We start from the raw sequence: 13,155 nt of genomic DNA on the forward strand, positions 1-13,155 counted from the left end.
ACTGCTCTCGAGGTCTTGACCTCCGATGCCAGGGACACCGGTCGATTTAATCACGACCGGACATCGGCCGATCGCAAGTACATCGTAAACCTAATCGGACTAGAACGTGACACAGAGGCCCGGGACAGATGTATTAGAAAGCTTTGGAAGATCCGGTGCCCTGCGACGGCAATGTGTACACCACCGGGGTACACCACCCTTTTGCTTCACTGGGTCACACCAAGACAACCGATGCCATCCCGACCAAAGCTATAACGGTATATCGAATGGCATATTACAGGTGTTTGGAGTTGGTTTCGTTGATGTCTCTGAGGCGTGACATGGAAATACCCCCATTGACCTTTTGAACTATAAAGGTGATTCGATTCAAAGTACTTGTCTTTTGATGATTCGACACGACCTAGGTGTCACGACCTGAGCAACATTCCAGACAACAAAGGCGAACAAACAATGACTTCTTCCTAAACAAACGTCATTTCGGGACCAAGATTAGAGAAACGCACAATGCAATCTTGTCATCATACCTCATTTGTCAGATAATGAATCAAGACGAAAATTGAAGAAAGAATCATATTCCTATAACATAAACAACCTGTCTAAATACTTTGGTATGCTTCATTACAACTTGAAAATTTCGAGAAAAACCAAACGATGCCCCCTTATGCAAACCCATCACTCATCACTCGTCGCAATCGGCCATCAGATGAAAACATTCCAACCTTAAAGAAACATTGAAGACAAATAATATCCTCCAAAAGTATCACGCAATCATAATAAATATGACTGAATTAAAAGAACAAAGAAAATTTCCTGTCAGCACATGTCAGTCAGGTATAGCAAACAATGCGGATGTAATCATGGTATCAAACAGAAGAGGAAAGGGTTTTATCGGCATATATGAACTTCTAGACCACCAGACAGTGAATAGATTGGTCCAAGTCCTGGTTGTTCCTTTTGGGTCATATCATATATTCTCTGGCAACATACTAACTATTCTGATTACATGTATATCTGTCCGAGTTCTTTAAGGTACTTAAACCTATCACATTTCCACCGAGAAGAATGAGAATCAATGCCATTTTGGCCGGTTGTTTCGAAATAAAATCTTAAAGTCCTGATAAAATATTAATTAAAACTTTCCCAATTTACCTCATCCTTAACATTGATGTTCGCCATACTCGTGACTATAGAAGCTTAAAAGTGCCACTGCATATGTTCATATAATCATCTTGTCATGTATACATCTCTCAGGGAAAAGGATATTGGCATATCGAATCTCGTCATGTTTACGTCCTGTGGGAGAGATGATCAACTGACAAGATCTTGGATCTCGTCATGTCTACATCATGTGGGAGAGATGATCAGATGACAAGATCTTGGATCTCGTCATGTCTACATCATGTGGGAGAGATGATCAAATGACAAGATCTTGGATCTCGTCATGTCTACATCATGTGGGAGAGATGATCAGATGACAAGATCTTGGATCTCATCATGTTTACGTCTTGTGGGAGAGATGATCAGATGACTAGATCTTGGATCTCATCATGTTTACGTCTTGTGGGAGAGATGATCAGATGACAAGATCTCGGATCTCATCATGTTTACGTCATGTGGGAGAGATGATCAGATGACAAGATCTCGGATCTCATCATGTTTACGTCTTGTGGGAGAGATGATCAGATGACAAGATCTTGGATCTCGTCATGTTTACATCCTGTGGGAGAGATGATGAAATGACAAGATCTTGGATCTCGTCATGTCTACATCTTGTGGGAGAGATGATTAGATGACAAGATCTTAGAACTCGTCATGTTTACATCCTGTGGGAGAGATGATGAAATGACAAGATCTTGGATCTCGTCATGTCTACAGCTTATAAAGAGATGATCAGATGACAAGATCTTGGATCTCGTCATGTCTACATCCCATGTGAGAGATGATCAGATGACAAGATCTTGGATCTCGTCATGTCTACATCTCATGTGAGAGATGATCAGATGACAAGATCTTGGATCTCGTCATGTCTACATCCCATGTGAGAGATGATCAGATGACAAGATCTTGGATCTCGTCATGTCTACAGCTTATAAAGAGATGATCACATGGCAAGATCTTGGATCTTATATGTCTACATTCTGTGGGAAAGATGATCAGATGACGAGATCTTGGATCTCGTCATGTCTACATTCTGTGTAGTTTTCGAGTGCGCGATGATTCGAAAGACGATTCAAAAGACAAGATTCACGAGTGAAAAGGCCCTAAATACCATTAAAATATATCTTTGACATTAACAGGTGCTTGAATAACATAAATGTATTTGGGGTAGAACTTTGCAGCTTAAAATAATATCGGCAGCTTCAATGGGGATATTTAACGCCAGTATATACGCCACTGTCCTTTAATTGGTGTATGTTGTCCATTTCCCAGAATGGGATATAATTTTATGAACAGCAGACCTGAATGCATAGAATCATAGAATGCATTACCACTCGTTCAGCCCATCGCCAGGTTCGACAATACATGGGGCGTGGTCAAAGGAGGGATGAAATTACAGTGTGCCCTATTTATTACCTAGTCAAAATAAAACTTTTATGGTGGAGCTCGAGCTAATGCTAGTTGCGCTTTGTATCCTCTGGCGAAAGCGCTGTATTAATTAAGTCGTTTTGATTACATTGCCCTCTCGCAATGATGGCGCAAAATACTGACAGAAAAACATATTATTCCGCTTAATGTTCTTTGAAAGAACATAGCTGTACAAGATGATCTTAAGTAGCTTAATTTTGATTAAGATAAATGGCAATAATAAATGACACAGGTCAATATAGTTATAATAGCACGATCTTTCATAGTAGACATTTCCTTTTTATCTATAGACACACAGCAAAATTGGTTTGGATATTGACCTTTTCGACTGATAAACATGAATGCATAATCATTCACAATTGATACACGCATGGTAAACTAAATAACGATCATCCATTGCAGGATATTATTTTTTTTCTAGGTTTTAAGTAGTATGAAATCACTTCAGTACAGTCGATCACCATAAGTAGTGATGGTGGCATTTTCCATTCAAGATTAAATGGAATAAATAGGGGAGAAAGAAAGTTTTCCAAACGGAGAAACCCGGTGACTTGTTCACGAATTAGGCATCCGATTGGTCAGAGTATTGGAAAAAAGTTATGACGTCACAAACGAGGTCTCACCATGTAATCGTCATTCGATTCTTATTTCATGTCGGCAATCGTGCGACGAAACACAACCTGTAGATGTTGGGCTGACACACTGGAGTCTCTACACCTGTTCATGAGCTATTATTCATTCTCCGCTGCACTGGCGGCAACAGCACTGGGTCGACCCAGCTATAAAATGCTTCGATGGGAGGTTTACACCACGACAGTTTGTGATGTCAGACTGCCGGCAAGTGCCTACGATTCTCCTCTTCATGGTCGCTGTTCCAGCCTGCTCTTGCTAGCTTTATTGATTTCCTTTTGGACATTGTACGCGCTTCGTTGTCTTGTGGACTTTAACCGAGTTCGTATTCATCGAAATGGCTACGTTGTCGAAGTCAGTTTTGCTTTACCTTGCAGTCATCCTAATCGTTGCCGCTTTGGTCAGCGACGTGGAATGCTCGAGGAACTCCCGCCCCTACCACAGGCCACGTGGAAGCAGTCGGCGACTCGGGATTGGACGTGGGCGATCCCAGGACAGCTTGCAGAGAGAACCAAGCTACCACCATGACCCTGCACCAGAGGTCCCATCCGCAACACAGGTCAGGAACGCAGGAAGGTGGTTCCAGAACTTCATCGCCAGCAAGGATCCCAGCAACAACCCTCCCAACCCAAGCCCTGAGCGTTCATCCGACCTTCCCGAACATCGAGAGAAGGTGATCGTACGCCCACCCATCATCAGGAAAGGTTCTATTGTCACGAGCCCAAAGATAACCATGATTTACTTGGAGACCGTACATGCCATGAAGAGGAATACCTCAAGAGATCATCAACCGTCTCGACCTGGTGCACCGGAAGAGGCGGATGAAGAGGTAGTCACCAACGAAGCCACCACACATCCAAGTAGCTCGAGACCAAGTAGGACACCTATTACTGCGGATGAAGGTAGGTCATTTTGGCTCAGTCACTCCCTTGGTCAGTCAGTCAGTCAGGCATTCCATTGATTGCCTTACTTTGCTGGTACAATGATGGTTCCTGAGGACCTGACCATTGATTCGAGGGGGATAAACCAGCAATTCACAAGAATATCGACCATGAGTGTTCTGCTGGTTCATTGTTACGCAATTATTATAATAAGAGCATGTGGTCGATCTTAGTATTTTTTGAGAGGGTGCGATATGCATATTAGTAATAACTATAAGAGAAGGCATACAACATTACTTTTTTTGTTCCATGTCTTGTCCAACTGCATTCTATGCTTCTAAGACTACGTGTAAGTGAAAATACCTCGTAAAATAATCATCTCTACAAAAAAATCCATATTAAAGAACAGAATGCAATAAAATTATGATGAAGTAAATAGACAATAGATTTTGACCACATGTCTATGTATTATGAATTATGTATATACCATGATTATTTAATGTTTGTCGTAAAATTGTAAATGTTTATACAATGTAACTATGCTTTTTTTGAAAATAAAGAACCCGGGAAAGAACCCTGTGGAAGGAAAAAAAGTAAATGGACAAAGGAACAGACAATTTTGACAGCAGTTTGTGAATTGTTGTTAAGGGGTTTCCCCTTAACATTTTATCTAAGCTCTTTCATATATCTTCTAGTTCAATATCTATCCTAAATCATAAAATATTAATATCTCCCAAAGTATCTGCTGAAAATGATAAAACTACACTACTGTAATTATTAAAATCTCATATTTTTGTCAAAAGTGTTAAGAAGTCCACGAACTTAATATTTATATACATGTATATGTATGACAAGCGGATATTCTATTATTTCAAAGAATGATAATTTTGATAAGTACTGTTTCTAAAGATTTCGTTACCCACATTCATTTGGGAGTATACATTATTGTATGTCTAGTTGTTCTATTGTGGGTACAAAAAAAACAACCATTTTACAGCACTTAATGTTATGATCTGTTACGATATGACAAAGTTAATTTTTGTCATTTAAGGACAATTTAAGGTCAATGTACTTCCTGCTTTTTTGTACATTCTTATTGATTGAAGTTATTCTAAATCATTTTTTTTAATTCAACGTAACATCTTTGTTATGTAGAAATGCCATATGACCGTAAGACTAATATTCTGATTATTTTTAAGAAATTGCGGCTATCATAATGATGATAGTTTTTGTTGTCGGAAAAACACTATAATAACTTACGATGACTATATACATTCATTCAGACTCCTATTTGCAAAAGAACGTCTGAATGCATCCCTCCAAAAACAACAACCCTTGATGTATTCAAGAAGGATGGTATATGATATAAGCTCTATGATGTGAGATTGAACTAATTATATTATAGAATCCTTAAGGGCGGAGCTTGATCAAACTTCCCAAATTTTCAATCGAAAATATAGTCAAATGGCCAGAATTTGGTAAAATTTATCTCAGATTATCTTCCCTAAGGCAATTGTAGCGATATTAATAATAAAAAAATCAAGAGAACACACTAATTAATGGTAAAGGTGATGGAATGTTTCTAACAAATTACAAAAATTATTGTAAAAATGATGGGAATTCTAGTAATGTTAATATAGAAACCCTCTAAGATTTGAGAACCGGCAACTTTCTGGTCAAAATGAACTAAATCCTAGTCAACATGACAAGCGTCTCGGTTCATGAAGACTTGTTATCATAACAAATACAGTATTTTATTGACTAGTTTACTGTCAGTCAATCAAATTGATTGATTACAGTAGCTAAAACCTGCAATTGCAAATTTGTTATTATAACATTTTTTTATGAAACACGGCCCACATTATTTGAGTACACTGCAGAAAACCCAGTCAGGTATTGGAACAACACCCGTTTGGCGTTATGCTAACACCAGAAAGGCATTACAGCATTGTGTTAAATCAATATCAGTTTGATTCTAAGCTGGTGTTGTTTCAACACTTCTCTGGTGTTTTCCGATACAGATACCGGACTGGTGTCGAATTAACATTGGTGCTTTTGCAGTGTAGAACCTTTATATATCTTCTAGGAGCACGATTCTAGTCACTCGGAACGTAATTTTAGTCAAAATCCCCATGATCACCAGAAATCAACTTTATTCTAGAGTTGCAGATACTTTGTTTTTGCCAGAATCTGGTCACTATACTCTAGCCAGAGTCTTGTGTTTTGTCAATATAACCCAGAGATCTCCTAAAAATATATTTACAGTAATCGTGTCATGTCTTACTAGAATATGTTCAAGTTTTACTAGATCGGTTTTAGTAACTCGAATGCGACTATAATTCTTTTACTGACTTGTAAAGCACATTCGCCCAACTAGGATACATAATTTTTTAAAGTTAGATTACTAAATGTATAATCAAAATAATGCTGGGGTAACATATCTTATTTTAGAAAGAGATTTAATTTATGCCTTATAATTATGAAAGAAATAATTTGTTTATAGTATAATGTGAAATCTATTATTAATTTTGTTTCACTCATATCAAGGTTTGGAAAAACCTGTATAGGTTCTGCAGATCAATATGATTATCACGATTTGACTTGTTAACAATATTCTTTTAATTTACAGATGTGTAGTACATAACAAATTGGAAAATGGAAATTAACTCTGTGTAAAGAGAACAGTCAAAGGATTTTTTTTCTGAGAATGATAATAAATCTATATTCCACATTCTTTCACCGTTTCACGTAGTTAAAGTAACATTTTCTTCACCGTTTAGGTATATTATGTATATTCTGTAACAATGAGCTCTAACTATTTTGTTGAATGGAGAATAGTACTTATTTTGATTTTGAAATCCGATCGCTATTTGCTAACCGAAATACTTTTAGAGACCTGCCTTATGAGGCAATCTTCTTAATTTATTATTTTGTAATCGATTTCATTTTTTTCAATTCAATTCAATGCAATTGAATTCTGTGCAGGTGCCATGGCCGAATGGTCTAAGGCGCCTGGCTATACATTAAAAAGTCCGGGGTTAGATCCCCGGCCGCGCCACCTATGCCCGGGAGCAAGGCATTTAGTCAACAATGCTCTTTTATCCTGCTTTCAAATAAATGGAAATGCTATATGCATTATTGGTAACTTGGTGTGCACTTGTTTGGTAAAAAAAAATCTCATTTCTATTAAACTTTCTCTATGTATTAAGCGCAATATAAGTTTCACATAAAGAAAATTTGGTTGGAAATAAAATCACATTGTATTTTAAAAGATGTAATGCGTATCTTTAAAATTTATATATTCTAATCAGACAATTTGATTCGGTAATATGTGGTATTAAAAAAAAATAAGCGCACACAAAAATAATCTTTACTTGGCATTGCCAAATTACCAGGCTTTTTAGGATTGATCGCAAACCTTTTTACTCTTCGGACCTGTACTAACACAATAATATTGTATACACAAAATGACTCAAACATAACTTGACTTCGTATTAGGAAGTGAAAATATAGCAAAGAAATTTTTGGAAATAACTTGCGATATTGTCTACTTATGTAATAATTTATTTTTCCACATAACTGTATTTCTTTGTGAAACAGCAAATATCATTTGATATTCAAAGCGAATAATATGTATATTTTGTGAGATAAAAAAATCAGATAAAAATCAAGTCAAATGAGATAGTAACTCTAATTGAAAAATAGAAAAATCATGTGGATTAATGTATAAATTGAATAAATATTATCTGACATTATATTATTTCAATATTTCACTGGTATATACCAAGAACTAACTTGATTCATACAAAAAATGGATGATTACGTTCTCCTCATATTATGTCTTTTTTGTGTTTATATCTGACTGTTCTCTCGCTGGCCTCTCCGTCTGACCTTGTATTTGTGTCTCAAGTTCAAAGTTGAAAAAGAAATATTTTTCGGGGAAATATTCTCTGAGAATCTTACCAGGTGGTATGAGTTTCTTCGGCCCAGAAGCAGGCATGTGGAATACATTGATCAAAATGACAGATATGTTCCTCAATAAAATATGGAAACAAACAAAATAAAACGATGAAAAAGAGGTCTCCAAAGGGTTTCGTTTTTCACTTGCTACTTGATAGTTATTTCCTGTCCGGAAATTTCTGACTTCTATACAAGAAATAGAAGATTCACTATCACTCACAGAATTCATATCGATGACAGTTAATTTTGAAAATAGTTAAGTAATCATTTCCCCCATGAAAAGGAACTTACAGTTTAATTTTTCATTTATCAAGTTCCTTTTTTAGTGGTTACTACATTTATTTCTCTGTTGCAGTTATAAACTCTGAATGATTTTAAGACATATCTTTGTGAGACAAGGCTTGTATTACAATATAAATAGATATATTTTTAAAAATTACATTACGTTGTTGGAGATGTCACCAGGGGCCGATCTTGTAAAGAGTTGCGATTAATCCGATCAGTCGCAACTATGGAAAGCCAGCAACGTCAACAACATTTAAATATATGTTTGTTCAAAATATTTTATAAAAAAAACGTATATTAATATATGCAGTTTTCTTGAAAATTCAGTATGCTTCTATTTGTTTTCAAATGATATTGAACAAATTTCCAAAAGAGAGAATTATGACATTGATGGATTTTCATATGAACGAGATTGATCGGATCAATCGTAACTCTTTATAAGAAGGGGCACTAGGACTGTTTCATAACAGTTACTAACATGGTAACTTTGCCATTCAATTGCAACTTTCCTGGAGGCCTTGATTCTGATTGGCTGCTTAGCACTGCAATCACGGTAGTTAGTAGTTGCATTGAGGCAACGGGGCCCCAGGATAGAGCTTCGGAGTTTGTTTCGGATAATAAACGAATTTCGTACGACTTTTTTTTCTCTCACTAGTTCGTATCCAGTGTGGTGGACCGAACGAAGCGGGAAAACCCGATGAATGCTACCGATTCGAGCTGCCCGCCGAACTCAACAACAACGCCATTGTTATTCGTGGTGCGATCGTCCTCTTGCCGGCGGGTAACCGCTCCCCGACTTCCCGTAACCATGACAACACCAGTCCGAGAACTGTCCATCACAACGTCACCATCGTGGCCAAATTCCCGACGTCGGGAGAAGGTAAGGAAAATAGCTCAAATTTTAATTTTAAAGCAAAAACAGCTCCTCGGATATTACCCATCATAAGAAACCGCCTTTTTTTTCTTAAAAAACGATTTGCCATGCACTGTTCTGCTTGCGCGACTCCTCGTAAACAGGAAGGGGTGTTGGAGTTTGATCCCACACTCCTTTTTTAAAGTATTATTTTTAGAGAGCCCGAGGTGGGGGTTTAACCCCTACCCCCCCCCCATAGTTCGCCACTGATTGTTCTGACAATTTGAACCAGCATTTGTTAGAAATTTGTGTCATAACAAGCTGCACATAGTTAAACCGCAACTTAAACCAGATTTTTAAATTAAACTATATAGTTAATACGGGCCAGATAGTTAAATACCAAAATAGCTGTAACCATTTGGTCTACTATCAAGTTGGTCTACCCCACACTTGGCCTGATACCAACTTAGTCTAATTTTCATGATGTCCAATTATCCAGTTGGTGTACTTTATACTTAGTCTTCTAATTTTACAAAGCGTATATTTCACTTTTGAAATTAGATGGTAAATGAGCTTTAGACCTATGACATTTAAACCAAATTGTTTGAATTAATTTTGTTGAAGATGAGAAGTAGGAAAATACCATGTGATACAAGACAAAGCAAAAAAAAAAGGAAACAAAGCAGTAGGTTAGGGTTTACAGCCGCCGTAGGCTACCCATTTCGTCTAATAATGTCTTGGTCTATAACAAGATGATATTAGTGTATAATTATGGGAACATAATTTAATAAGTAAAAAAGTAATAAGAAGACAACCAATTTTGACGAACTTGGTAATCGGTTAAGTGGGTCTTAGATCTAGTGAAGTGTAGACCAAACGACAATTACACCATATTGATAGCCTACGTGGTATTAGACCATCTGAAAGTAGACCAAATGCTTTTTATAGATTAATTGCAAATGTAAATCAACGAAGTGGGTTTGGACCAATTGGCGGTTTATCCTTTTCTGTAGGTGCTTACAGGGAGAGTATATCAGTTCAGAACATCTCTTATGACGCACCATGGACGTGGAAGAGTGCCTCACTTCCCCAAGGATCCTCACTTGTTTCCAGGGCACTTCAAGAGGACAACACGCTTCTTCTGAAACTCTCTGTGATCAGCAACGACAATGGCAACCCCACCATCAGCAACTTCATCCCCATGGAGTCAAACAAGCTGCCCGTACTGGTGGTCGACGTAGAATTCAACGGGACGAACCCCTCGACCGCCTCCTCGTCGACGACGACGACGGCGACACTGCGAACGACTCAACTCAACGTCGTAGAAAGACAGATCCGGGAACGAAGAGCGGTAGCATGGCGTGGAACTGAAGATTTCATGCCAAAGTAAGTACATTCTAACTGCAGTTTATCGACAGAGATTGTATCAAGTCACAGTATTTCACATCTTCATAATGTTCTTAAATGTTGTACCGAAGTTAGTAGAACTGAACTTGAAAGTTAATTAACAGACATGATCAGACGGAATATATCGTATTTTCATTAGGTACTTTAATAAGATCATGAAGATGGACTTATTGTGTCTTAAAAACAAATTTGGTTCCTGGATATATTAGGGGTCCTGTGCTTAAAGTAGGCACGCATGTCTATGGTAATTACGCCAAACATCATTCAAAATATCATAGAATGATAATGGAGTTGTGTCTCAAAGAAATACTTTCCTGTCATTGCATGAGATTTATTACATTTAAAATGCATCATTTAAAGGTAAGATCCATCTCATATTCTCAGTCACCCACCACATTGCTCTGTTTGTTATTAAATTATTGAAAGTATAATTCCATGCCATCTTTGTATGGTACACTTTGTAAACCGCCATTTGAATGGCATTTTACTTTAGCCTCCACGTTTAGCCATTAAAAAAATCATATGGTGGCAGCGTCGGGATCCTTGCAATCGACCAGACTGTTTGATCACTCAATGAACGAAGTTTACAAGGGTAAAGAAGGGCAGTTTACGAAAATATACATGTATACTATCCAAAACAGAGCAATAAGTCTATTTTTGAAATCGATTTTCATTTCGTTTAAAAAAAGTATCACGAACTTCTTTATTTTCCACTTCTGGTTATCCGCAGCAACACATTGACATGTTCTGGGTTTCCAGGTTGTTGCCGTCGGACGCTGGACATTTCTTTCTCGGATCTTGGATGGCACTGGATCATATCCCCTCGGAGACTTACAACAAGTGTTTGCTTCGGGTCATGCCTCACACCAACCAGTTCCATGACCTTCGAAAGCTTCATGGTCAACCTCATGCAAGTTGACGGTCCATCGCCGCAGCATGACCGCAAATGTCGTCCATCGCGCAGCGAGGATTTCGACGCGCTGGTATTTGCCGAAACCGGAGACATCCAAATCATGCGAGTTCCCAATCTCATTGTCCACGAATGCTCGTGCAGTAAGAAAAGAGTACCGAAGATCAAGACGCCACCCGAAGAGGCCACAACCAATAAAACATCCTCTTAAAATAGGAAGCACACGAGGACTCGGTCACTGTATCATTATTATGATAGCAGATCCAGATAAACGGGTATTTTATAATTAATGATCGGATTATGTTAATCACCCACTACACCGACGGCACAAATGCAGAGGCGATTGCAGTTATAGCCCACTTTCCTTATACCTTCTTGATTAAGATAAACATTGCACAATTTGGAAAACAATAATTTTTAAAGGCAAAGTGCGCTCTTTCACTTAAACTTTTTAAGTGGAGCTGCTCGAGGAACTGTTTCCAAACAATCTATTTGCTAATATGCCATTTAATGTGCTAAAATTTATCTTTTATTATTGTAGTTTACTTACCATTGATAAGAATGTGATCGATAATTGTAAAAGAAGCTGTTAATTGTGTTGAAAATCGATTTTATGATTATTTTGTTATTTCTTTGTTACTTAAGTAAACTAGCTAGTGTTGGTGTCGCGGTGACATGAACAAAACCAATATCAGACCGATAAAACTAATAATACACCTTTCTTCAATGACGTACTATCGGTCGGTATGGGGTATGTTTCGTTCATGTGACTAAAGCCATGGTAGCATAACCTTTTGTGAAGACATCAAATGATTTCAACGTTGCATTTTTCCTGAAAAATCCTTGAACTATGACATACGCCACAAATGCGAACATAAATGAGGAGCGAAACAGATGTAATTAAGTGCAGACACTGAGTCGGCGTGAACTTCAAAAAAGTCACACATGTCGAATATCTTCTCGTCTTCCTGACGCAAATCAAAAGGGGTGTCTTTTGTTTATAAAAGGGTAATGTATATTTAGCTCTAAAATTCTTGATTGCTTCGTAGATTTCTCTGAAAAGTCGAATGTGATAATTTAACTTGAATGTTGCCCGATAACCTGAAGAAGAATGCCCGAAAAAAGGGTGAACTGAAATTTATTAAATGTTGATAGGAATGAATAAAAGATCGATAACAATGGGATTTGTAATAAAAAAAAGTTTGATATCATATCTATAATTGATGTAAAATTCAATTTGTTGTCTCTTTTCCAATGGTGTTCAAAACAGTTTGAACAGGATATTTTGAAACCGTATTTTAGTAGGAAACATCGATACAATAAAGATTGTTGTACTATCCAGTGTCATTATCAACATTGTTATTATGACTTTTATTCTAATTTTTATTATGAAACTTATTGCAACTGTCATTATCATTGTTGTTGTTATTATAGTAACTAATACTATTCTATTCATGAAGAGCTTGGAATGAGGTAATATTTCTTCAATGTTGGCTAAATTAAAATTCGTTTTCTAAAATTCATTTCCGTGAGAATATTCAAGCCGATTTACTCCAAATAATAATAGGTCATGAATTATGTCTGATATTATGAAGCAGAAGACCTTCATATTATTGATTGACATCCATTGTGATAACGTTTCT

The 13,155-nt window shown here is 37.1% G+C and overlaps 1 protein-coding gene across 1 annotated transcript; it reads left to right on the top strand.

Moving 5' to 3' along the window:
- The first annotated feature begins 3,381 nt into the window (after positions 1-3,381).
- On the top strand, positions 3,382-12,849 carry LOC121424238. Its single transcript, XM_041619843.1, has 4 exons — positions 3,382-4,118; positions 8,998-9,222; positions 10,209-10,581; positions 11,333-12,849. Exons 1-4 carry the CDS (start codon positions 3,554-3,556, stop codon positions 11,721-11,723), a joined length of 1,554 nt encoding a protein of 517 aa, XP_041475777.1. The 5' UTR covers positions 3,382-3,553; the 3' UTR covers positions 11,724-12,849.
- Positions 12,850-13,155: the final 306 nt, after the last annotated feature.

The sequence above is a fragment of the Lytechinus variegatus genome, chromosome 11, assembly GCF_018143015.1.
Source record: "Lytechinus variegatus isolate NC3 chromosome 11, Lvar_3.0, whole genome shotgun sequence".
NCBI classification, from domain to species: Eukaryota; Metazoa; Echinodermata; class Echinoidea; order Temnopleuroida; family Toxopneustidae; genus Lytechinus; species Lytechinus variegatus.

What these genes read in the sequence shown, in the direction of transcription:
- LOC121424238 (XM_041619843.1), top strand. Translation starts at nt 3,554, where the DNA reads ATGGCTACGTTGTCGAAGTCAGTTTTGCTTTACCTTGCAGTCATCCTA. An exon ending in ACCTATTACTGCGGATGAAG is followed by an intron (nt 4,119 to 8,997) that starts GTAGGTCATTTT and finishes TTCTCTCACTAG; the next exon opens with TTCGTATCCAGTGTGGTGGA. An exon ending in ACTGAAGATTTCATGCCAAA is followed by an intron (nt 10,582 to 11,332) that starts GTAAGTACATTC and finishes GGTTATCCGCAG; the next exon opens with CAACACATTGACATGTTCTG.